Source organism: Agelaius phoeniceus, chromosome 4, assembly GCF_051311805.1.
Source record: "Agelaius phoeniceus isolate bAgePho1 chromosome 4, bAgePho1.hap1, whole genome shotgun sequence".
In the NCBI taxonomy this organism is placed as follows: domain Eukaryota; kingdom Metazoa; phylum Chordata; class Aves; order Passeriformes; family Icteridae; genus Agelaius; species Agelaius phoeniceus.
Genome location: NC_135268.1, coordinates 18,413,018 through 18,438,543, shown reverse-complemented (window position 1 = coordinate 18,438,543; position 25,526 = coordinate 18,413,018). Strand labels below are relative to the sequence as shown.

The window sequence follows — 25,526 nt, the reverse complement described above, 5'->3', positions numbered from 1 at the left end:
GTGCTGGTTTAATGTGGTGATCCTTCTCCAGCACTCAGGCTTTTAGTTGTTGCTTGCTAGTGTGCACTAGATGGGAAACTTGTTTTCTGAAGGTGAGAAGAGTCCAGTATAGCACCTAAACTTGTACAGAAAATAGTTGATCAAGAACTTGTAATCTCCTGCTTGGAATTGGAATAGAAGTGGTGTGGGAAAGTAACTAAGCTACATTCTAAAATACTTGAGGTTTTAAGTGCTTGAGAAGCCTTGAAAAGCTCCAACTCCTAAAGCAGTGCAATCAGCATTGAAAAGGTGCTGCTACAGTTCTAGATTCCTCCTGAGATGTACAAAACTGGCAGCATTGTGCCAGAGACCACTCTCTCCTCGCTGCTGCAGAGGGCAGGGCATGACTCTGCCATCTTCCACAGTGAGGCTAATTCCAAGCACTCTGGTGCTCTCAGGACAGATCAGGAGGAAGAAGGGGGTGTATAGACCTGTTCTCACAGTAACCTTGATCTCCCGAGAGATCTGGCCTTCTAACCAAGTAAAACTATAGTTACACCACTTTAAGGTGACAGCAAGACTCCACACTCACTTAAGTAAGCATTTATTAGAGAATCTTTTAACATGAAATTATACAAATAAAGTTTGTATAAACACAAGTCCACATTGTGTCATAACATGAATGGCAAAAAGAAAATAAAAACCATAAAAGAAAACTAGTTGGCCGCTATGTACAGTTGGACACAGATGTGTCATTCACTAAAAGTCTTTTACAAAATAGTCATTTCCTCTCACGAAGACCACCCTCCATTCACTCGCGATGCGTTGCAAGATGGCTTTTTGTTGCAGTATCTCTACCTAAAAAATCAAGACAAAATGCATGTCAGATCTGTGACAGTTACTACAGGATTGTTAAAAGGTCCATTTTCATGAACTGCTTTAAGTCTTCTATATATTCCTTTCTTCACTGTTAAAGATCATATGCATATTTATTAAGGTAACACAAGAGGTTTGTTTAGTTACCCATCAGTAATTTATTTTCCCAAATATTCAGCCCAGCTAGGAGGCTGCTCCAAAACAACAACCATCCAATTCAGACAAGTAAGCAGGCTCTGGATCACTTTCTTTTCCATTGGAAACACTGCCAAAAGGCTTTCTCATTATTTGCTTATACAACTAAACGACTTATGTGCAACACAAGTCAGGTCACTTTAGTTCAGACAGTCCATATGCATATGATCTTTAATGTTTATCCAGATTTAAAAGTTCGTTTTGGTTTGCAGATTTCACTATTAGCTATAAAAAGAAAAAAGCAAGCATTAAAATCTTAAAGAATGCACATTTAAAATGAGGTTCCACAATTGAAATACAACACTAAACAGAAGACCAAATGATTAAGCTGTAAAGGCATTTATGTACTTTAACTCCTGTAAAAAACCATTTAAGTTAAAGACACTTAATCTCCAAAAAAGATTAAAAAAAGAAGCCAAAGTCTGAAGTTTTCCACTTTAATCTTTACGCTGGTACATGAAGTTGGAAGAGACCATACCACAGGACAGCGTTTTCTGGTGTATGCCTTGCGCTCTGCCTGCAACGTGCGACCCCAGAGATAGACGTGGTCAGGGTGACACACGGCCTGCAATGAAGTTCCCGCTGGCGGGTACAAACAAGGTATAATGTCAGAGTCAGAAGACAACATTCTTGTTTTCCTTAAGTTGTACCCATTTCAGTACTTTACCTGTTAATACTTCTAATAAGTTTAATTATTCCTCTAGATCACCTGGTACACAACGCAAACCAGAAAAACTCTTATGTTTTTCTGAAGTACTAAAGAAGATAAAGTCACACTTTTACAAAGTTAAAGATCTATAGACACGTAGGCAAAGCTGGTTTTAAAAAAAAAGTATTTTTTAAGTTAACAAAAGCTTAATTAAAGGAAAAGTCATGCTAGGCAAGTTTTTACTCTTCGTTTGTCTATTGATCTTTAAATTAGATTAGGCACAGTCGGAGTGGAGCTTGTGCTCCTGTACACACCTGTTTGTCAGGTACTAGGTACTGCCTTAGTAGGGCTGGTAGTTGTTTTGGTGGTTGCCGCCGCCACGGGACGCCTTCCCATACGTGCTCTGTTGGCCTGCAGGTAGCGTGCGGGGAAAAACAGAACCCACAAGCGTTAGCACCAGCCTCAGAGGGAGACTTCACCCACAGCAGCACACCAAGGGATCTCCTCTTCAGAGCCACGGGCTGACTAAGAGCAGTGTTGCTCTTGTTATGGGGAATGAGGGCAAATCCACTTACCACTGTAATCTGTGTATCCCGGCCCATATCCGTAGTTGGGATAGTTGTACCCAGAGTAGTCGTAGCCTCCGTAGCCACTGTAGCTCTGATCACTGTAAGCGCTATTGTAATTCCCATAGCCTTGATCATAGTAGTTATTGAATCCTTGGTTCCAGTTTTGTCCCTGACCTGAAACCAAGCATAGCAACTCTAAGTTTTAAAACTTATTCCACTCCTCTCCTGTGCCCCTTCATCCAACTTCTTAGATATGAGAATAATCAGTAATTGCCTGAGCACCAAGTGACACCACAGGGCAAGCCTTACTGGGTGGTGTGAGTTCTGTCTGCACAACCTTCAAGGACTGCGATGCATTAACCTGGAATGTACCAGCTGATCCCTTCTGATCCATTTGAAGGTGCAGCAAAGTGACCACCCCACTCCTTAGCAAACAGCTCCTGGTTTTGGGCCCATGGGCCAATTAAGTGTATCCCTTTCAAGTGAAAGTGTAACTGTGCTGGCTACTTGGTCCACTAAGGATGCACAGAAGCAACCTACCCCACCCTACCCCTTCACCACTTGAATGCAAGCACAGCAAGAGGAGATTCCCCAGCTTCAACAAGCAACCAAAACCACCAAAACACCACTTACTCACAGGCTACTTTACACATTTGATTTAAACATGAGATCTGCACACAGCCTGCCACCTGGAATATCTACAAACACCAAAGTGTTTGGTGAACACTTACATTAACAGAACCACGGAAAATACTCACCCCGTCCACGCCCCCTTCCACCTCCACGTCCACCAGAAGAATTGCTTTTCCCTCCTTTCTGCTGCTGCTGCTGCTGCCTGTACACCTCTTTGGGCTGTGCTACTTTGATTTCACACTGTAAGGAGAGAAATCCTTTAACTTACTAAGAATTCCAAGAGCATTCTGTGAGTTTCTTTCACAGAAGCCTACAGAGACAGATTCCACCTGCTAAGAACAAGAGTTTTTCCTACCTTGCCTGAACCAATCTGGTGGTATCTGCTCTCTAGTAACTTTTTTACTGGCTCTTCATCTGTGTATGTGATAAAACAGAAGCCCCTCCTTTCATTCGTCTTTGTGTCCATGGGAAGTTCAATGTTTTCAATCTGAAATCAAAATGAATACAAACAATGTGTGAAATCTGTAAGCAACCTTTTATGCCATCAGAACCAACTGGCAGCGCAGAATCTACACTGACTACTTTTAGCAGCTCTAAACCAGACCATTACAATTTTATGAAATCATTAAGACATAGTTTTGGCCAACTCCCTCCTCACAAATTCTTTTGCAAGAGAGAGGCAAGACTACACATTTGAGAATTAGAGGTGGTTTTATATGCTAATATACTATACCTCGCCAAAAGCACCAAAGTACTCCTTGATCTGTTCTTCAGATGTATCTGGACTCAGCCCACCAACAAACACTTTTTTGGGTGGCTCCTTCCCTTTCAGCGCTTTTGCCCTTTTAGGATCTATTAACTTGCCATCCAGTTTGTGTTCCTTCAGCTCCAACACCTAAAAGCAGACAAAGGAACAAAGTCTCAGATCACCACAGCCACACAAGCTAGCTTCGTGCCATGGGTCAGCAGGAAAAGCACCCACCTTCTCCACGCTGGCAGCATCCTTGAAGAGCACGAACCCAAACCCCCTCGACCTTCCAGTGACCGGGTCTGTTTTGATCGTGCAATCCACAACCTCGCCAAAGCGCGAGAGGTACTCCGTCAGGTCCTTCTTGCTGGTGTCCCAGCTGAGGCCTCCGATGAACATTTTCCTGGAGGGGACAGGAAGCGCGTACGGGTTCGGGTGAGGGAGCGCCGGGAGAGCCCCCCCGCACCCCACAGGCCGCCGGTGACGTCAGGGCCCCGGTCGGCCCCCCCGTCCGTGTCCCCGCCCCGCGGAAACTGGGTCACCGCCCGGGACACAAAGGCGGGCGCGGCCACGGAGCGGGAAGGGAAGGCCGCGCTCCCCCCGGCCCCCGAGCCGCCCCCCCGAGCCGCAGGGCGGGCGGCGGACATGGACGCGCGACTCCCCCACACCTCCCCCCCCCCCCACCACGTCCCCGGCCCTACCCGTCGTCCTGCTGGTTCTTGCTCGCGTTGATCTTGGAGCCCTCGGCGAACTCCTCCTGGCCGCCGCTCATCTCGGTCGCGTCCTCCATGGCGGGGCGAGGGCGGCGGGGGTGTGAGGGCGAGCGGCGGAGACAGCGGAGACCTGCGCCCCGCAGAAAATGGCGGCGGAAGAGATCCGGGCACCGCCTGCGCCTCTTTTATATAGCCGCGCCGGCAGCCAATCAGCGCCGCCCTCCCGCCCGGCGCCGCAGCGCCCCCGGCGGCTCGCGGCGGGGCTGCAGCAGCCGCCCTGCGGCCGCCATCGCGCGGGCTGGGCCGGGCCGGTGCCGCGGCTCCGGGCGGGCATGGGCACCGCCGCACCGGGGACCGCGGCGGGCGGGGGCCGGGGCTGAGCGGGCCGGCCGGCGGCGGGTTGTAACGCGTAACCCAGAAACCCCGTTCAGGCGGCCGCGGCGCGGAGGGGCGGGGCGGGCCCTCCGTGGGCGGGCACAGCCGGCGCGGCGCTCCCCGCCGCCGCCGCGCGTCCCCGGTGCGCCCCACGTGCCGCCGCCGCCATGGGCGTGCTGCCGGTGCCGGCGGAGGTGCGCGCCATCCTGCTGGACATCGAGGGCACCACCACCCCCATCGCCTTCGTCCAGGTGAGACCCGGTGGCCGCCGGCCCCGCGGGGGGCTCCGGTAGCATCGTCGCTCCTGTAGTGACCCCCAACCCTGGCGTCGCGGGGGGCTCTCGGAGCGTCGCCCTTCGCACCGTGACCTCCCCGGCCCTGAGCTCGCCTCAAGGCAGGCCGGGGTACCGCCGGGAATGAAAGCCGTGACCCATTTTCCGCGTTTTTCTGAATAATGCTCGCGAGAAAATACGCCTTGTCTTGGCGACCGGCCGCCCTGCCGTGGGCTGGGGAGCAGGACACTGCCGCGGAGGTCGGGCAGGGCAGGGGTTTGTTTCACTGATGGATATAGGGCAGCTGGGCTGCTCGGAGGTTCGGGCAGGGCAGGGGTTTGTTTCACTGGTGGATATAATAGGGCAGCCGGGGTGTTCGCAGCCTCGGAGATTGGGGCAGGTCAGAGGTTTGTTTCACTGGTGGATATAATAGGGCAGCTGAGGTGCTCGCAGCCTCATCCCGGAAAAGCCCTCGAGCGACGCTGTTCCTTTGATGGCTGGAGCTGCAGCACCGCACCCGGCTCTGCAGAGCGCCTCAAGTGCGGGCTCTCTGAAGTACGATGCTTCTTGGGCTTAATTTCGGTAATTAACAGTTTGCAGTAATCGATAATTCTCGGGGTTATCCGCTGCCTTTTCCCTTCGGGAGGCTGGTGCGGCCGAGTGCCCCCGGTGTGCCGGGGCAGCGTGTCCAGCCCTGCGGGAGAGCAGCGCCGGGGACACACCGAGCGCTCGCCGCCGGGACCGGAGCGGCAGCCAATGCACGAGTGGCTTCCCTTGCCTAGGAGAGAGCTTAAGGCTGCTGGAAATGCTGCTTTAGGTGCAGAACCGAGGGGACTGGGAAGTCTGTGGGTCACAGACGCCTGGAGAACCGCAAATTGTGATAGCCGCGGTCCCTCCTCTGCGGGCGGCTTTGGTTAACAGGAGGGAGAGGCTTGCTCGGATGGATCCCTTCTCCTGCCGTTCATTAACCCGGATTTCTCAGAGACATTACAGCTTTCGGTGGATCTTTGCAGCCAGTGGCTTACAAAGGTGCTTTGTGAACCCCATGGCAGGTGAAGGCTCCTGCCTGGCTTTCTAGAGGCTTCTGCTGACACAGTCTATCAGATGAACAGCATGACCTACATCCATGTTCTTCCAGTGCTCTTGAAGAAACTTCAGGCCTAGGTGGCATTACAGCTGCCTCCCTCCCCTCAATATCTTTCAGTTCAAACAGTTTGGACAGCTCAGGTTTCTTACTAAACATCTAACAGAGCAGCTAAGTTGTTTCTGGCCACCTCAAAGTCATTTTGCAGTTGTGCAAACAACATGCCATGCACCTGAGACCTTGGGTCACCCGAAGCCTTTCTGATGCAGGGAGGCCCAATGAGTTTTGATTCCCAGTAAAATTCAGTTTGATGGAAATCCTTGGAAAATGCTTGAAACAAGTTAGTTTATTTGATCTTTCAGTTAACCTCTATTTGCCTTTGAAAGGTCCACTGATGGTTCCGTCGATGCTTTGTTCTTCACTATTAAACGATTTTATTTAATCCTTTTTCTAATGTTAGAACTACTGAATCTGCAAAGTAAGGAAATAGAATGAGTTAGTTGATGGGTGGATTAAGGAAAGATACCAGAAAAGAGAGTATTTGGAGTCTTTCTTCCACACAGACTCGTGGCCTATTAAACTTGGTACATCATTGACTGGGATCACTCTTGGCATCCATAAACCATCTGTCCCACTGAGCTGTCCACTACTCCAGCTGTCACATGGGTGTCCCCTCTTAGCTCACAGACTGATGCACTTGCCAAGGCTTTTACCCTTTTAAAATCTCACAAATCACAGAATCCACTGATCTTTCAGAGTCAGTCAGGGAGTTTTTCTTAGCCAGCACAAGAGTATGGAACACTGCTTTTGAAAGACAATTGAGTCCTTTTGACATCTGAGTTGTAAAGGAGATTAAACCAAGCCAGCAGGTCAGCTGCATTTCCCAGTGGATTCTCTTTAATTTCCTCCATGATTTAAAAGATAGCTTGAAAGTAAAGGAAATGAGAGGTTAACTGGGGACATTACAAGGCTTTTGATTTCCCTAGTCAAGTTTGTGGTAATTCTTAAAGCAATCTGCATTGTTTTTAAAATATATAACATGGAAAACACAGTATTAGAGCAATAGAAAATTCTGCAGTTCTGCATTCACATCACAATCTTGGGACTGCTACTTTCTTAATTCAGTAACAAGCTAAAGATGACATACGACAGGGAACAAGAAACTATGGGCCATTTTTTGAGGAAGGCTCAGTTCAGGTTAGTTTTTTCCCAATTAAGAAAAGCTCAGTTCTCTACCCAAAGGAAGGACTTCCCTGCTCTTCTTTCCCTGCCCTGAAGCTTTTTCTGTACCTGGAGATGCACGGTGGCTGCTTGTGTCTTCAGACTCATGAAACACCATTAATGAGAGCAATTTGTAATTATTTCTGGTTGCCCTTGGGATCTCTGTGAAGATTTGTCATTTTCCTGTGGCTCTTTTCCCAAACCCCATTTAATTTAATTTGCAAGACTGTCCTGTGGAGTTCAGTGTCACGGGACCAGGCTTTTCATTTTAAAAGGTCCTCTAGCTTTGGGGAGAGGCTGAGACCTGTTTTCAGAATGACCTTTGCTAGGACAAGTGCCTCATCAAGAATACAATAGCATAACTTATCTGTTCAGAGTACATACCTTGTCAGCCTTGTACTCCTCAGCTGGTGGGAATGTGGGGTCACATGTGCCATTTGAGACATATTTTTTGGCAAGCCCAGGAAAAGTTATCACCCACCTTTCCACCCACCACAGGCTTTAAAAGTTTCAGCTATGTCAACATTTGTGTAAAAAAGTCCACCTGCACTGATCCTGGCCTGAGGCTGTGACCAGGCAGACACCCTTGGCTGGAAGTTTCACCAGCTGCAGCACTGTAGGGGAAGCTTAGATTTGGGAAAATAACTGTACAGGGCAGCATGTGTGAACGGTTCCTTTAAAAGCCAGTCAGCCTTACCTCTGCCAGCTTACAGGAGCAGCCTCTTTTTCTGCCAGGAGACCTTGTTCCCTTACATCAAAGACAACGTGAAGGAGTACCTGCGTGCTCACTGGGAAGAGGAGGAGTGCCAGCGGGATGTCGGACTGCTGAGGAAACAGGTTAAGTAACAGAGTCATTCCCTGTCTCTGCATTTGCATTGCTTGCCTGAGGCTTCGGCTCACTCGGACTCTTGTGGTCACCCCACATTTGTCCCTGTCTCTTTGCCCCCACCCATGGAGGCCAGTTGCCTTGAAGGTTGGATTCTCCCCCATCCAAAGCCTGGGGTTGGGCTTGGCAGGCAGCAGCTTTCCGCAGCTCACCTTGGTCTTCACAGCCCCTGGGCAGCTGTTGAGCCAAGACTTTCCAGCTTTTTGCCTGCACTGTGCCCTTCTCTTGTTGAATCCAAACCTCTTTTGGGAAGCAGCACAGGGGGATGGCACTTGTTCCACACAGAGCAGTGGATGCTGCCTCTGTACAGGGACACAGTATCAATTTGAATCTTGTGGCTGAAGCCAACAGATGCATTTGCTTCTTTGCCTTAATTACAGTAATTAAATACTTAAGCAAGCATAGTTCTCATTAGAGTATTTATGGCTACAGTAATGCTAATTGTTTGGTTTGGAAAGTACAGTCCAAGCAAGTATTTCTAAACACAACTGGAGTCTCAATTTTCCATTGAGAAAAGCAGACAATGTTGTAACCCCTAGTGTGAAGATCAGTTCGAGCAGTGTCTTGTACAGCAGTGCATGGATGCAGATGTTAGATCTGTTAGATCACTTTTCCTACATTAGAGGTGTGGAAATTGCTCCACCTCTTCCCTCCCCTCTTTTTATCATGGATGATTGCACAGAACCACAGAATAATCTGAGTTGGAGGGGACCTACACGGATCAGCAAGCCCAGCTCTTTAGTGACCAGCCTGTGCAGGGATCAGCCCCACAGCCTTGGCACTGTTAGCACTGTGCTCTAACACCACTGTGCAGGCTCAGGAGGACTCCAGCCTGGACGGGGCCGTGCCCATCCCTTTGGAGAGCGGCAGCGGGGAGGAGGAGCTGGAGCGCGTCATCCAGGCCGTGGTGGACAACGTGCACTGGCAGATGTCCCTGGACAGGAAAACCACGGCACTGAAGCAGCTGCAGGGCCACATGTGGAGGGCAGCCTATGCCACCGGGCACGTCAAAGGAGAGTGAGTAATTGTGTGAGTAGTTGTGTGCCCCCTCCTGGGGGGCAGCTGTGGGGGGCTCAGCAGATAAGTCAATATTTGAGAGATTTCTTGGTAAACCAAGAGTTACAAGTATGAGCTTCTTACAGTTCTCCATCTTGCATTTTTATCCCCAGATTGCACTCATATTTTGGAACAAGTATAAACAAGCCAGAGTTGCAGGGTCAGACCCTTTCAGTTGTTTCCTCCTGCTTTGTCTTTTACCTGTGTGTTTCCTGCCTTTGCACTTCTGTTTGTCTTCAGGTTCCTCTTTGTTTCAGCCACAACACAGGAGTGCATAAGTAGGGACAATTGAAATTAAGCCTGATCTTAGATGCTTGGTTAAACTGTGCATTTCAGATCTCTAAGTAAGTAAAACAAGCCCATAAATTCACCAAGTATTTTGCCAAATGAGGAACAAGGAAGAAAATGACCTGACAGAAAAATGTAAACATCCAAAAACAAATCAAGAGAGACTCATATCCTGTTGGTTTTGTTTTTAAAAACAAGGCTAAATTGTCTTACAGTGACCCAAAAACTGTGGGGAAAACTGCCTTCTTGGCTGCATTCAAGGAGTGAGATCTCTAAAATATCTTTGTCTAGCTCGGATCACCTCATGCTGGAAGAGACCTTCCGGTTCCAGGAGCCCTGGGCAGATTGAAAATGAAGTCCCCTTGCAAACTAATGGGACAAAACAAATTGTCACAGTGCCTGGCAAATGATGTCCCCCCAGGTGCCTCTGGGTTTGCCCTTACCTTACCTGCTGCCCCGTTTTGCTCCAGAATCTTCGAGGACGTTGTTCCAGCCATTCGGAAGTGGCGGGAAGCAGGGATGAAGGTCTATATCTACTCTTCAGGCAGCGTGGAAGCCCAGAAGCTTCTGTTTGGATACTCTACAGAAGGTGATATCCTAGAGGTAGATAACCTTACCACCTTCCTTACAGCTTCTCCCCCTGCAGAGCACTCCCTTGCCACAACCACTCTTGCTGTAACATTTGTGAAGGAATTCTGTGACAGGAAGGTGGGGCAGTGGGTTTGATCCATGGGAATTCAGCTCAAGGAGTTCACTGTGAGAGCATGGCTGCACCAACCCCTCGTTACTGTGGCAGAAAGGGAGGGAGATTTATCCCTGCTCTTCAGGTGGCACTCAGCAATGGCCTGTGCTTCTCTCTCTCTTTCAGCTCTTTGATGGCCACTTTGATACCAAAATAGGCCCCAAGGTAGAAAGTGAGAGCTACAGGAGGATTGCTGCCAGTATTGGGTGCGCCACCAACAACATCCTCTTCCTGACAGATGTCCCTCGAGGTATGTGACACCTGCCAGTCCTGCTGCCCCTCACCTGTGCAGGGGAGGCAGGTGCTCTTCAGAGGTGTGCTGCTGCCTTCTCACAAGCACCCCAGAAATGCTTCAGCACCTTCCCTCTAGCTGCTGCCATCCTCCTCCTTCACACACCCAGGCTTGCACACAGCAGTGGGATGTCCATGTGCAGTGCTGCAATGAGGGAAAATAGGTCAAGCAGAAAAAGCTGCCTTTGCACCAGCCAGGCAGGAGAGAGTGCTGAGGCACGGCCCATTTACAAACAGGGTCAGTGGTTTGGCCGGTGCTCAGGGAAATGATGGTGTTTGCTGTGTTGCTACGTGGCTGATTCTTTGTGCCACTTTATGGTCAGCAGCAGGAAAACATTACTTCAGGTTGCCAAGACTTGACCCATGGAAAGCCAGGCTTGAGAAGCTAATTTAATTTCCTGCTTTAGCTGGAAACATCTTTCTGGCAGAAATAGCACTGGGTCTCAGTCTGAGCCAGCTCAGCCCCCAGAGTTAGTCCTTAGCTCCTTCCCAGCCTTGGCAGCAGAGCTGGTGGGAGCTCCTTTTCCCTGGATCATCTTCCAGTGGCCTTTTGTGCTCAGGGAGCAAAAAGAAGCTTGTGAGAAGTGACTGGGGGAGGGGGCTGTTTGACTCACACAGGCCACAGGCTGACCACAGCCTCATGACAGGAATCGAGCTGATGGTGTGTGGTGCCTGGAAGGAGCCTTGGACAGCCATCAGCTGGCAGAGGGGAGGGGATGAGGCAGCCAGCTCCTGTCCATTCCTGCAGCTACAGCCAGCCACAGCAGGTCTGCCAGGAGCTGGTTCCTCTCTAGAGCCCTGCCATGTGCAAACACCGATTTCTCGGTCTCAGCCTTTAAAAGCACTCGAGTTTTTGGAGCACCCTCAAGCCTCAGGGACCCTGCTGTGAAGAGGTCAGTAAGAGCTGTCCCCTCTCTGTTTGTTTCAGAAGCCAATGCAGCCGAGGAGGCGGACACTCACGTGGCTGTGGTGATCAGACCGGGCAACGCGGGACTGACGGACGATGAGAAATCCTATTACAGCCTCATCTCGTCTTTCACCGAACTGTTCTTGCCTTCCTCCACTTAGGGAAAGCGGTGCACGCACAAAAGACTGTGCTTCACCTAATTGTCCTTGTGAAATGTTAGGTCATTTTGTCCATAATCAGAATTTCAAACCAAATCCACATTTTATGTCTTGGGCCTCGTGCGGGCAGGTATGGATGGAGAGTATGGTGTGGGGTCCCTCGTGCAGTAGGACAGGCCTGCTGCCAGCTGGAGCTGGGAACAGGGCAGGGAGCAGCACCCATGAGCCCTGCTGTTCCTCCCCTTTCCTGGCTAGCAGTTAGCTAAGGGGATGCTTCCTCCAGACTCATCCCCTGAAAGCTGGTGCTGAGATGCCCCACCGTGAGCTCTGTCACTGTTAGAAGCAGTCTGCAAACAAGGTTCCTGTCCCCTTGTCCCAGAGGGAGCACTGGGGACCATGGGGGGATATGTGAGCTTCTCCCTGCAGATAGGATTTCTGCTAAGTCAAAAACATTCACAGGTAGGATTCCCAAAGGGAAATGCCGTCTGTGGGCTATAGTACAGTAGGACTGGGCTGCCACAGAAGCCAGCCCTTGCTGCAGGCAGGCTCTTTAGACAAGGAATAATATGTATCTTGGCTGTGTCTGCAGCAGCTCTAGGTACAAAACAGCACAACTTGCATATGGAAGCTGCTTAGAGCTCCACAGCCAGCCTACCCAAAATAAAGTCGAGTATATATAAATACAGCTTTAAAATTAAAGTCTGGACACACTTCACTGCTGCCTCATGGTGCTGTGCTATGGGATACCACTGTCTGAAGCCCAAAGTCAGCTTGACAGCATTTCTCAAGTATCTCAGCACTGACCCACAGAGCTCCTCCTCCAGCCAAGATCACCCAGTCACACGTTCATAGCACTGGTCAGCTGTGAGCAGACTTTGACAAGCTGCTCCTGAGGGCAGACATCCTGCTGCATTTGATGAGAATTAATCCTCTGACCTTTTCACCTTACCTAAATTGTGCCAATGTAGATCAGATGGTCATGGAGCTTTTCCTAATGTAGTAAATAAAAACACACCTTTGCTTTCATTGTGTTCACTCCATCACAGCATTTAGCCCAGTGTCTTAGCACCAGTGATCCCAGCACCTAAAAGGCAAATGTTATTATTTTATTTCAAAACCTGTGAACACTGTGTTCCTGCTGTCACTTTCCCCAGTCCTTTAAGGCAGCAGCCTTGTCCTGCCAAGGAAGCTGTACTACCTCCCTGACCATTTTAGGATTTCAGTTGTGGCTCAGTGCAGGAGTGAGAGCCACAGGTAGGTTATACCTGGTAGTACTGGAATCAGAGGCAGTCTGAAATCCTGTTTCCCCATTCCCTGCTGCTGGCACTTCTTGCACGGGTGTCTTGCCCTCACAGCCAGCCAGAATATAGGATGTGCTTGCTGCCTTCCTGAGCTCTGATTTATACCTACAGCTGTCCCTCTTGAGGGAGGCTGATAGGTAAAGAACAATGAAGAGACAAGCACTTGGGGGGGAAACCAAATTGTGCCAGCATGGCCCTTCTAAAAATTTAATAGTAGCAGGTCAGGCTGTGGGGCAGCTAGTCCAGATGCCTTTCTGGGCTGTGCAGTGGGTGTGATGCTGCTCCTAGAAAGAGCCTGCTAGTTAGTGCTGTTACAGTAAGTGTATCTGCATGGCTGAATGGTCCCTGGCTTCCTTAAGTGATAATGTTAATCATTACACTGTAAATAAATACTCACCTTTTGTTTTGCCTTTGCCATCAGAAAGCTATGCTTGGGGTAGGGACAAAAATAAAGCTCACTTTCTCCATAAAAGCACTTTATTTAGTGGTCATGTTTTAGTGTACATTGGTTGTCGTTTAGTTTTACTGAAATGTGCTGTTAGAAATACTCTAAGAAATGTACAGAATTATCACTAAAAACCTGAAATTCAGTTTGGATTGCATATAGGAAAAGGAGCAAAAGAAAAAAAATAACCACATCATCTTTTTTTTCCCCCTTTGATAAAATTACAAAAGGTAAAATAATAAACTGAAAGTATTAATTAATTAATTAATTAAGGGAAAAAAGACACAGTGAACTATTTACAGTAAAACACCCTTACAACAAATTGCTATTTTGTGCTCCATATGGATTGAGTGTGTGCCAGTGCAAGAGGATCCCACCTGCATGTTCTCCAGACTGTCCCCTCCTGTCCTTGCCCGGGAGGAGCTCCCTGGATGAGCCCCTAGGGAGCTGGCACCTCACGCTGCTGTGTCCTTGGCCACTCTCAGCACATCCTTCTGGGAAAGCTTTCCACTCATGACTGCCACAAGGAGGAAGCCTTCAGCATTCCACAACAACCCTCTGTTGGCCAGAAATCCTCTGGATTTGTAACAGCTGCCTGAGAACAAGTTTTGGTGCACAGAAAATAAAGGGCTGGCTGAAAGCTTTTTACTTAAAACACAGTTTGTCTCAACTGTTTCTCCTCTCAGGAGAGGCCTGTGACCTTTGCAGAAGACTGGATGCCCTTCTGCCTTTTCCCTCTCTGTCAGAAATGCCACAGAGCAGTACGAGTTCCCCTTCAAGTGCCTTTTCCTACCATTTTAATTTCTGCTTGTTTTCCTGCAGCTCAGACAAGATGTAACCTAAGCTGAGCCTGATTTGTGGGGGAAAATAGGAGCCATGGGGAGAAGCAACTCAATCACTCCTCTACCCAGGCAATACAGCAGCCTTCCCAAAATCAGGTTTTGAGCTCCTTCTTATCTGAAAACAGACCTGTTTGAAAACCTCTCTTTAGGGAGGGAGAAGCCCTTCTGGTTTTGCTGGTCCCTTCTCACACCTCCAGCCCTCAGGCAGATCAGCCAGCCTCCATGCCAGAACTCCCTCCTGGCACCCTGGAAGCCCATTTAAACCTGCAGCAGGCTCCATTCAGGACAGCTGGCCACACTGAGGGGCCCAGAGCCCAAACCAGCATGTCTGAAGTTTGGCTTGCACAAGGAGCAAAACCAAACCCTGTGCCCAGAAGCACTGGTACTGATCTTGTGGCAGATGAGCCTGGTGTCTCTAACACAATGTTTTTCCCCTCAATGAACATTAAAAAAAATGTTAAAAGCTTTTGAAATACTATACACAATGTGTGGTGGAAGCACTGCACATAGAAGAAGCGGCCTCTTCTCGGTTGTATTCAGAGCACACAGATGTTCTCATCTCGGTTCAGCACCTCACTCCCAGCAGTGCCCACCAGGAAGCCAAGCACAGCATCCCAGTGGCACCCCTCTGGCCTGGGGATGATCTGCCTGGCCACAAGGCAGCACCAGCCAAGTCCCACTTCCTGATCACAGCACAGTTCCTTCCAAACCCAGATTTACCGTCAGCCACTTTCCAGGCTGGAAGAAACACCTGCCTGCTTGCCATGAAAGCCAGTCCACTGGGGTCTTCTGTGTCTGATTCCGGGTTCTGAAGAAACAGCTGCTCCTGCTGCCCCTACCGAGCTCCCCCGGCTGGCAGCAAAGAAAACAACCCGGGAAGCACATGGAAGATGCAGTCTGGTGACTCGGGAACAGGTGGCTCCTGAAGACTCTTGCTGTTAGAAGCCTGCTTCCTTCAGCTCCTTCTCTGCAGGGTGGGCTGAGCAGGACCAGCCTCAGAGGGGCTGCTGAATGTTTTGAGCAACAGGAGGGTGACAGAGCCACTCAGAGTCACTGGTGGCACAAACTAAGTGGCTTGTGCACTCTGATGCTGCCATTGAGAGGGATCCACTCCTCTTCCAGCAGACACCTCTGTTTGTTTGGCTCTTAGTGAGACAGCCACCCTCAGAGCCCTTTGGCAATGCCATCATGATTGCACATGGAAAGAAACTCATAAAAAAAGTGTAAATGAGGTCATGTTTCACCCATGAGACCACACCTGCCCCCCTCCCCCCTGCCAGAGGACAGGCTACACCTGATCTGTCTGGTACTCGGAGGCTTCTGACAAGCTTTCAGAAAAGCTCAGGAAGTTTTCCTGGTACTCAGAACAAATTATCTCAAATCTGTAATGCCTGAACTCCACTGCAAAGGTGCCGAAGTAGCACAGGAAGCACATCACTAGGCCCCACTGGATCCTGGAAGCATGCATGTGAATGCCCTGGGCCATAAGGATGAAATCTGGAAGAGGGAAGTCAAGGAGAACAAGTGGGAGCAGAGACACCAACCAGTTTGAAAGCCAACAGGGAAAAAAATCTGAACAAAGTCACCTGGATAAGTCAACCCATCCAAACATCATGAGGAGAGTGTGAATGTGATGCTAGAGATGAAAGGGGTGTCAGGTGTCCAATGATGCCCATGGAGCACAGCAGCTCTCCTATACAGACCAGGGCTTCCTGATCCCAGATCAGGGTGATGAATATTTACAGAGGGGAAGACTCGGGTGCAGAGAAGTCAGTGACTTCCTTGAGCATCCAGCTAGCCAGGGACAGAGCCAGCAAGTGGGGACCTGGCTGGGGGCCCCTACCTGCCAGGAGCTTCCCAGTGGGAACTGGATCAGATCAGTGCACCCACCACAGGCAACGGGAACACCTTTCAACCCACACTTTGAAATACTTCCTTCTATTTAGATCACCTGCAAAACTGTCCCTTTCTGTGAAATCTGGAAGCATCACTCTACACAGTGTGGCACTGAAATAGGATTGTGCCATGACGACAGACTGATCAGCATTCCAAAATGCTTTGAGATCCTAGGACAGGTGTGAGAAGAGCTGCTGCACAACAGACACAATACCTGGCTTCCTGGGGAGCAAGACAAAAGGATACAGAGCACCACGCAGAGGGTGATGCTGGCTGACAGAGCCACTCGTGGAATCCCAGCTTTCCGCCCCTCATTCTTCAGGTTGATCTTGAGGGTGAGGGCAGACTGGATCCAGCATGCCAGTGTCCCAAAGCCAAAGGTCAGTGATGTGCCCACGTTGTGGATCTCCTCATCATTGGAGAGCTGGCAACAAATAAAGCAGTGATTGCCTGGACACAACAGGAACTATCTGAGAGCTAACTGGATTGAGGTGATGTATCATTTCTTCTGGCAGAGAGGTAAGGTGCAACATAACCAAGGTGAGTTGACAGCTGTCACAGTCAAGCAGATCTTTTTCCCAAAGCCCAAGAGCACCCTGGAAAATGCAGTTGCTTGGGGACTGTCTCCACAGCTCCCTGACAAGACTCACAAATGCAGAGCTCAGAAATAAATTCTTCCTTGGCTTGAAGTGATGGCCAGGGCAGGCAAGGACAATCCACTGTGGGTCTTGTACAGCTCCCTGCAATGGATGCAAATTGTGCACCTTCAGTGCCAGCCCTGGCCCTCTCCTGAGCTAGCACAAGCCAAAACACAAATACATGCTCCTGGTTTGGCAAGTTCCTCCAATTTCCTCTTCTGCCCATCCTGGTTTGGCAAGTTACACCAAATCCTTGGCCACTGGGGTCTGAGGCAACATGAACCCAACCTCTCTGGAGTGCCAGTGCTTCCCTGTTCCTTGGGCTGCCCTGTCCCACAAGGCACTCACTGTGCAACACTGCAAGGCAAAATGACAGCCAGGTACAACTAGCAAGAATCTGCAAAAAGATTCCTTGAGGCTAAAAATCCATTTAAAAAGTCCAGCATGGACTTAAGCCAAACAATTTCCATCTTCCCTCTGCCTCTGAGGCTTTTTTAGAAAAGAAACCACCAGTCTGTAACTTCTCCCTGCAGCCTTAATTCCTGTTTGATGATTTAACAAATACCCATCAAACAAGACACAATCTACAGGACAACAATCTAGCTGCTGTGCCTCCACTGATATCTCCCCTCCTCTCTACCCTGAATTTCTTTCAAGAGTAGGTCCAAATAATCATTCAGGCAAAAATGGGATTGAGCTGCCTTTCCCAAGATAGTCAGCACTGCAAGGGACTCGCAGCTATAATGTCCCTCTAAAACACCCAATATATAATTTTCCAGAAATATGATTTAATGCCACATTCAGCTCAGCAGTCAGGCAGGGAGAGGCATAGATTAAGGTCTCATTACAGCATGTTTTCATGTTTGGCAAAAGATCAAGGTAACTAACATGGAATGGATAGTTAGAATCAGATATCAGAATAATCAAAATTTGCAGCCAGGCAAGATTCAAAGCATCTACTGTTAAATTACAATTATTTGCTCTAAAGACTGAAAAATGGAAGGCAAGGTCAAAACCATTTCCTAGTGCCTGTCCTGTACTAGAAATACTCTTCTCAGAGGTAGACAAAGCTGTTACAAAGCTTCATAATTCCTAGCTGGAAAGCTCTTGTGAAAAAAAACAATACCCTGGGTTTGGGCTTGTGCTGTGGAGTTAGGAAGACCAAGTCCATAAAAGTCAAATTATCTCATACCTCTTTCAAAAAGAAAAAAACAAGAAGTCAACTGTAAAGGACACCAAGTTCCTTCAATAACTGCACAATCCAAAGAGATCCTCCTCACCCTTCCCAAGACAAGTACCATTTCTGTATTAGGAAGCAGCCAGCCTGCACTGGCCTTTCTCAGTTCCTGCCATTACTGTGGGTCGTTACATGCACCCCAGTGAGGGACAGAACCTCAGAGTCAAACCCAAGCCCCACTGACTCCAACACCTCGATTTTCACTGCAGCCCTGACAGACATAATGGTGATCTCAGGGGACACCCATCCCTACAGATGTGCCAGATGTTGGTTCCTACAGCGTTGCAGGACAGAGGGGGAATGGGAGGGCCCTCACCCAGACACCCACCACATCCGGAGAAGTCCTGGCACTCCTCTGCTGTGTCCCTCTCCTGGCAGGCCTGAGGATCAGCAGGAGGTGGATTTAAAGCAACATATGTTTTAAAAGAAGGACACTGAGCTGTCTGCTAAATTTGTACGGGCATTTGTGCATCTGCTTGCACATATGTGGCTGCAAACTTCGCGCTCAACCCTTTTACCCAGGGCCATCTGTGCCGACTCCCAGGGCTCAAGAGATTCAGGAGGCTCCTGGTGAGGCTCTCAGCAGGTCAGGTCTAAGCATGCAGGTGCAAACCCTGCTGGAGACATGTGAAAAGTGATTGTGGCCCTTCATCTCGGCTCACAAGTGGCAGATAGAGGTGGCAGAGCAGGTAAAGGGAGGGCTGGTATTGTATTAGCTGGGGACTGCTCGGCCGAAAGCAGGAATGATGCATCTGACTCCATGTTCTCAGAAGGCTAATGTATTACTTTATAATACTATATTATATTAAAGAATACTATACTAAACTATACTAAAGAACACAGAAAAGATACTTACTGAATGCTAAAAGGATAATAATGAAAACTTGTGACTCTTTCCAGAGTCCCGACACAGCTTGGCCCCAGTTGGCCAAAGAGTCAAAACAAATCACCTGTGGGTAAACATCTCCAAACACATTCCACACCTGAGCACAACATGGGAGAAGCAAATGAGATAAGAATTGTTTTCCTTTTCTCTGAGCCTTCTCAGCTTCCCAGGAGAAAAATCCTGGGCAAAGGGATTTTTTTCAGAGAATGTGAATGGCACAGACTGGAGCACCTGCTTTCCCCAGGCTGACATCACAGCTGGCTCAAAGACCCAAGCGGAGCCGCTAGGAAAGCAGGGCAGTCACATCACAGACAGAGCAGTCCAAGCCTGCAGAGCAGTACCTGAAAGTTGCCGAGCAGGGTCATCCCAAAAGAGGCCAAGCACAGAGCCACCAAGCCACTGATGTTCAGCCACGGGGTGAGCACCTTGGGCTTCAGCTGAATGAAGCGCAGGACAGCCACAACAAGCGCTGGGGAGGAAACACAAGGCATGGGACATCAGTAGGGAGAACCTGCTGCAGCAAACACCTGCCTGGGGCCTCACAGCCCCCTCCTCCTCTTTCTACCTGCAGGCTTGCAAGCTTTGTGCTTCTGCACGGCCCCCTCTACCTAATCAGGGACAAGATTAGGCACAGGAAGCATTTCTCTTGTAATCCAGCTACAGCAAGCTCCAGGCTTCCTTTTCTCATTATGCTTTGTCTGCAAATTTTCTGGGGGAAAGAACACCTTCCTGCTTGCCTGTGAAGCTCCCAGCACATAGTCCAACACATGCACACCATGCATTCACTTAGTGGCACCTGGACTTGCATTGCTTCACTCCACTCACGAGCGCTGAGCTCTGCTGGAGGACAGATGTCAAACCCCACTTGTATTCAATACATGTGAATGGCACATACATATTTCTATATGGGCTTGCCATAATGTCCACTGCCTTTTCTCCTCTTCTGTAACAAGTTCTGTTGCCACAAACATGAGCCAAAATGTTGCACTGATTTTCCATGAGGAATGGAATAGCATTTATTCCAATTCCCCCATGCACTGTGGTATATGATACATGATAGGTATGATATATCATGCATCATATGATATGGCATAACCCCAGAAGACACTCAAATTGTGTATTTTTGCCCTCCCTAGTGAATGGTGCATGGAACAACACAGAAAGCCAGGCAATCAGTTGGCTCTCAGATGTGATTCAAGCCAGACCACTAAAAACCAATTTAGTTGAACAGGGAAATTTGCTTGCTGGCAAACACCTTCTTATGCTCATGCTCAAATCAATAGCAAGTAGCTCATATTGTTGTAAATAGTTCACCTTAGCAAATTAGATCTGCACTTTCCACAAAAGTGCTGGTACAATATTGAAAATATATTATCCCTGGTATAATACTGAAAACATGGTTTAGGAAAATAAGGGCACTATCAGTGAAAATTACCCAAACTGCAAAAGACAGTTGAATTTACTCTCTCACAATTACTCTAGTGAATCAATCCACTCCAAATCCTTAAAAATGAGAACTTTGTTCCACCCCAAAAAGAGGATTTCTATTTTCCACCCCTAGGCAATTGTTACAGACAGCCACCTGTCTACTCAAGCTCATGTACAGGAACTTTTTAATTTCTGTATCTACAATACAGACTCCTGAAATTATGTGATCTTTTTCTAAAACCTGATGGGAATGACAAAAGCATTCCCAGCAAAACAAAGGTATTTTCAATTTCAGTAATTCCCACATGGAAAGGGAAAACTACATGGTTCTGTAGTTTTCCTCTCCTTTATCTTGACATAACTAAGGTGGTCAGAGATACAAGCTAAAAGCAGCTCTCAGAAAGTACACAAATACAGCAGAGGAAAGACTGACTTTACCCACAAAGCAGAGATTAGAACAGAACAGACTATTTCTGTTGGAAGGAGCCTACAACAACCATCAAATTCAGCTACCTGACCAATTCAGAGCTGACCAAAAGTTAAAGCATGCTATTGAGGGCATTGTCTAGATGCTTCTTGAACAGTGACAGGCTTGGGGCATCAACCACCTCACTAGGGATCCTATTCCAGTGTTTGACAGCTCTCTCAGTAAATAAATGCTTCCTAATGTTCAGTCTAAACTTCTCCTGGAGTAGTTTTGAACCATTCCCATGTCCTATCACTGGACTTGAGGAGGAAGAGCTCCACACCTCCCTTTCTGCATTCTCTTCCCATTTATACTTGAGCTCAGTGTTACTCTGTCCCAGATGCAGGATACAGCATTTAGACTTGTTTAATTTAATCCCATTAATCACTCCCCAGTGTTCCAGATATCTGGTTCCCTCTGGAAGGCACCTGGTTTCTCAGGAGAGTCAACAGCACCTCTCAGTTTGGGATCACCAGCAAACTTGCTCATGCTGCCCTCACATCATTAATTCAGATTGCTGATAAAAATATTGGACAGAACAGGCCCTAGAACTGAGCCCTGAGGGACAGCACTGGTGGCTGCATGGCAGCCAGATGGGGCTTCTCTACACCCTGTCAGCCCTGCCCTTCAGCCAGTTCTTCACCCAGTGCACTGTGAACCTGATCATCTCACAGGTGCACAACTTCTCCAGAAGGCTGCTGTGAGGGACAGTGTCAATAGTCTTATTAAAATCCAGAAAAGCTACATCCAACACCTTCCCTTCATCCACCAGGTGTGTGGCCTTATCATGGAATGATATTGAATTTCTTAAACAGGACTCTCCCTTTGTGAGCCCATGCTGACTGTGCCTGGTGATTGCATCATTCTTTAAATGTGTCCATATCATTTTGTCCACAATTTTTCCAGGAACTGAGGTTAGACCAACAGGTCTGTAGGTCTCAAAGTGTTTCTTCATGCCCTTCTTGTAGGTTGGAATAACACTGGCTGGCTTCCAGTCAGCAGGCCCCTCCCCAAAATCCCAAGACATTTGGGAGATGATAGAGAGGGATCCTGCCCTAACATCCACTACCTCCTTCGGTATTCTGGGATGAATCCCATCCAGGACCAAGGAACTTGTGGGCATTCAGCTGATACATCTGGTCCCTGACAATTCCAGTGCTCACAAATGGACAGTCACTGTCCCACACTTGTAGTCCTTCAACCCAGAGGACTGGAGAACCCAAGGTCTATCTGCATTTTATTAAGGACTGAGGCAGAAAAAGCATTGAATGCCTTCTCTTCTTCTTCATCCTTATTAGTCAGGTCACAGCCTTTAACAAGTATCTGTCCAACATTTTCTTTAGGCCTCCTTTTGCCACTGACATACTTAAAAATACTCTTCTTGTTGTCTGAAACAACTCTGGCCAGTTTTAAATCAATTTGAGCTTTGGCCTTTCCTGTCTTCTCCCTGCATATACAAACCACATTTCTGCAATCTTCCTGCAAAGCCTAACCTCTCTTCCAGAGACCACATAATGGCTTTCTCCTCTTAAGCCAAGCTGGTCTTCTGCCCCACTCTTTGAGCACAATTCCACCCAGCTGGGTTGCCTGCTCCCGTCCTTCTAAAAGGTGGTTCTTAAAGACTGACCAGCACTCATGGACACCTAAGCCCTCAAAAGCAGATTCCTGAGATATTCTGCTAAGCACCTCCCTAAAGCTTGCTTTCTTGAAATTTAGGGGATCAATTCTGCTTTGATTTCCTAAATTCTTTTTTTCTCCTTACAGCAGAAGTTCTAAACTCAACCATTTCATGATCACCAAGGCCGAGACAGTCACCTACCATCACGCCTCCCACGACACAGATTTGCAGTCTGGAGGTTGCATTTCCCCTGTCACATTTCTTTCTTTGCAATGGGAAGAAGCAGCAATGAAACATACAGTTCAAAAGGTTTCACATCATCACATTCAAAAAGAATATGTACAGGATATTAATTATGTTTCAGTGACTCTTAAAACAAACAGAAAGAAAGAAACTCCAGTTGTGGTTCCTACCTAGAAATGCTGCCATGTTCATGACTTGACTAAACACACAGCTTGCAGGAGGTGCATCACCTGCAATACTTGAAAATATAAAGTGTATCATTGTAACTCCAGGATGGCAGAGACACATAAATAGAGACACATAAACCAGAGTAGTACTTGGAAGAAAATAATTCATTTACCTTATATAAGGCGGTCTTTTGGGACCAGGTTTCCTAAGAGACACAGGAATAGGAATAAAGATTCAAGGTTTTCTTTCCCACTTCGTTGTAATTGTTTCATTATTTCAAAGAAACAAGTGATTGAATATAAAGCCCACAAACAGCTCTTACCTATCTGGTACACTTAGTGGGAGAATTTTGTTATCTTCCACTGCTATAAAGTACCTGTCAAGAAAAAGGGAAAAGAAATAAGGAAGTAGTGTAAAACCTCATCCTAGCTTCCATTCTAAATATCACTCAAACAACACATTAAAGTGTTTCAAGCTCACTGGCAGGATCTGCTGGAGGATCCTGTGTTTCCCTGTGCCCAAGCATTTTATTATTTCTCAGTCCATGTGCCTTCTTTTGTGTTGCATCTGGTTTGCATGGTTGAGTAGACAAAAAGGGTCACTGAACTGAGCTGCTTTAAAAACAACCAGCCAGGGGAATGTTTTCATTTTTACTCTGAGTCAGTTTGATTCATCAGGTTTACTATGGTACTCCATCCACAAAAGCTGTTTTAATAGAGAGGGGATGGGATGAGAAAAACAGCAAGCAGTAGAGGTCAGACAAAAGGCTTAAGCTGCCCCTGCTGCTGAAAAACAGCATCAACAGACCATGGCCAAAGCCACATCCTACAACACAACTGCTCCTCAGCCTGAGCACAGCTGCTGATCACACATTTTTCACTCCCAAATTCAGGCTGCAGTCATCTGGCTGCATGCTTGGAGAGAGCCCAGCTCAGGGAAGTGCACGTCTTATGAGCATTTTGGTAAGAAGCATGAGGGAGAAAGTGAGGTGTCAGCATTAAGCTGCTGGCAGATTTTCAGTGTGGTGCTGGATGCTGCAGATTTTGAATTTCTACCCCAAAGCAGGGCTTAAGTGTTTCTCCAAGAGCTCTGCTGAGTCATTCAAAGAAAATGTCATTAAAGGAAATTTTTACATTTTTGGCTGCGTCTTTTAAGGCAGCTCCCAGTAGCACATACCAGGAAGAAAGGAAGTTCAGCAGCTTTGCCTGGGGAGCACAGAAACTCAGGGATAAAAATGTGATACTTCAAGCCATGAAGTGGCACAGACTGGCCCCTGCCCCTACCATGTGCCTTCCCAGCCCCACAGCAGCCCAAGGGCAGAGCATCCCCAAAAGACTCTCCTTAATGAGAAGCAGCCTCCCAAGTAACCAGCAGGAGATAACTTACACTATCCACAATCCAGCTGATGTAAACAGGGTGAAGACAAGAGGTAAAAACATCCACACGCTGCATTTCTTCCCATCCATACCTGCTAGAAACAAAGAACAAAGTAACAACAGAGGGCTGAGGCACCCACCCTCCTCAGCCCCCCTCTTCTGGGAGCAGGAAGGGCATCCCCACGGCAGTGCCGAGGTACCGAGCTGCTCATGGCCACAAGGGGTTAATGAGCTGTGCCCGCAGGCAGCATCCTCCACGCGGTTTGGATCAGCCGAGGCACTGAGCCCTGCAGCAGGAGACTGTTCAACCACACCTACAGAATCTGAGTGGTTTTCAAAGCACTTCTCTCAAGGATTTTGTGCGAGGTGACCACAAGACCTGCAGCTCTGATTCCCTGCTACTTCCCACACGCAGAAGGCAAGGCAGCCTCCTACCCGGGATCATTACCGATTCCACACACACTGCCTCAGCCGCAGCATGGAGAGAGAGGGATGCCCGTGCTGCCATCATCTCCACAAAGGGCACTACCAGCTCCCATCCTGGCCACAGCAAGCAGCTGAAAATAGTGTCTGGCCACACGTAGAGGGGAGCCCAGCTCCAGTGCCGGCTCCCAGCGCTGTCGGGAGCCAGGATGAGGCTGCCAGCAGCATCAGCCCTTGACATGCAGGCGCTGTGAAATCCTGCATGTGGCGTGAGGATGCTGCGGACAGCGCCTCCCGAGGAACAGCATTTGTCCTCCAGGCAAGATCATGCTGGATGAGCATCTGGAGTGCCGGGACTGTTCCTGTAATATGTGCAATTCAGAAGCGCCGCTGTGCTGCGGACACAGAGACTCCTACGTCTCCATGAGAGTCCTTTGATAATGGATCAAGTATTTTCTCATGCTCTGTCCTCCCCCATAAATGTTCCCCCAGGCACCAGCACAGCCAAGAGACACAAGGAGAGGGGTACAACAGCAGGCTCACAACTCCAGCTTTACTTTCACCAGGGCAGCAGCATCCGTGCCCCTGTGCTCTGCCCCCCTCCCTGCTGCAGGGCAGGCATTCCCTGGGCCACCAGCACCCACATGGCATGGGGGAGAAAGTGAGGCACCCTGGGGTGCCAGGACAACTTAGAGATGACAGCCTCTCACTGGAGCCTGCTTGCATTTTCAGCTCAATTACCTCGTCCAGGTCCTTAAAGCCACGACCCATCCCTTTGCCCCAGAGAACAAAGTACCTGCATTGTCATCCTCCTCCTCTCAACTCCCCTGGCCTTCTGACACCTGCAGCACAGAGCCATGGTCTGCTCCCTCCTCTGAAGACCCAGAAGAGAGTCAGCACCCTCCCCATGTCAGAGC

General features: G+C 48.5%; 3 protein-coding genes and 1 long non-coding RNA gene across 13 annotated transcripts in view; 1 reads left to right on the top strand and 3 right to left on the bottom strand.

Moving 5' to 3' along the window:
* Positions 1-567: 567 nt before the first annotated feature.
* Positions 568-4,537, bottom strand: HNRNPDL (heterogeneous nuclear ribonucleoprotein D like). 2 transcript variants are annotated; one of them, XR_008534224.2, is made up of 9 exons: positions 4,351-4,537; positions 3,884-4,052; positions 3,635-3,796; positions 3,257-3,388; positions 3,027-3,141; positions 2,275-2,442; positions 2,014-2,110; positions 1,529-1,632; positions 568-837 (listed from the first exon to the last, which is right to left on the bottom strand). XR_008534224.2 is itself a non-coding variant. In XM_054632685.2 (8 exons), exons 1-7 carry the CDS (start codon positions 4,437-4,439, stop codon positions 2,040-2,042), a joined length of 906 nt encoding a protein of 301 aa, XP_054488660.1. In that variant the 5' UTR covers positions 4,440-4,536; the 3' UTR covers positions 568-837; positions 2,014-2,039. The 2 variants fall into 2 exon arrangements, 1 of the variants encoding a protein (XP_054488660.1); XM_054632685.2 differs by lacking the exon at positions 1,529-1,632 and having other exon boundaries at positions 4,351-4,536.
* A 136-nt stretch (positions 4,538-4,673) lies between these two features.
* ENOPH1 (enolase-phosphatase 1) lies at positions 4,674-13,418 on the top strand. Its single transcript, XM_054632686.2, has 6 exons — positions 4,674-4,988; positions 8,050-8,151; positions 9,015-9,217; positions 10,015-10,147; positions 10,413-10,536; positions 11,506-13,418. The coding sequence occupies exons 1-6, from the start codon at positions 4,905-4,907 to the stop codon at positions 11,643-11,645; spliced, it is 786 nt and encodes a 261-aa protein (XP_054488661.1). The 5' UTR covers positions 4,674-4,904; the 3' UTR covers positions 11,646-13,418.
* LOC129120249 (uncharacterized) lies at positions 6,422-8,091 on the bottom strand. The gene is made up of 2 exons (XR_013182005.1): positions 8,012-8,091; positions 6,422-7,018 (listed from the first exon to the last, which is right to left on the bottom strand). It is a non-coding gene; the product is annotated as an uncharacterized LOC129120249 (long non-coding RNA).
* The window catches only part of TMEM150C (transmembrane protein 150C), a 26,582-nt gene continuing 14,458 nt past the window's right edge, over positions 13,403-25,526 (bottom strand). For 5 of the 9 annotated variants that reach the window (XM_054632688.2, XM_077177026.1, XM_077177024.1 and 2 more), the window contains 7 exons: positions 24,197-24,281; positions 23,133-23,186; positions 22,983-23,015; positions 22,813-22,880; positions 19,229-19,356; positions 16,373-16,550; positions 13,403-15,727 (listed from right to left, as the gene is read on the bottom strand). In XM_054632688.2, coding sequence (XP_054488663.1) covers positions 15,519-15,727; positions 16,373-16,550; positions 19,229-19,356; positions 22,813-22,880; positions 22,983-23,015; positions 23,133-23,186; positions 24,197-24,281 — 755 coding nt within the window. In that variant the 3' untranslated portion in view covers positions 13,403-15,518. Of the gene's footprint in view, positions 15,728-16,372; positions 16,551-19,228; positions 19,357-22,812; positions 22,881-22,982; positions 23,016-23,132; positions 23,187-24,196; positions 24,282-24,386; positions 24,406-24,634; positions 25,475-25,526 lie in introns of those variants that run through there. The other 4 variants (XM_077177030.1, XM_077177029.1, XM_077177031.1 and 1 more) reach the window with 4 other exon arrangements.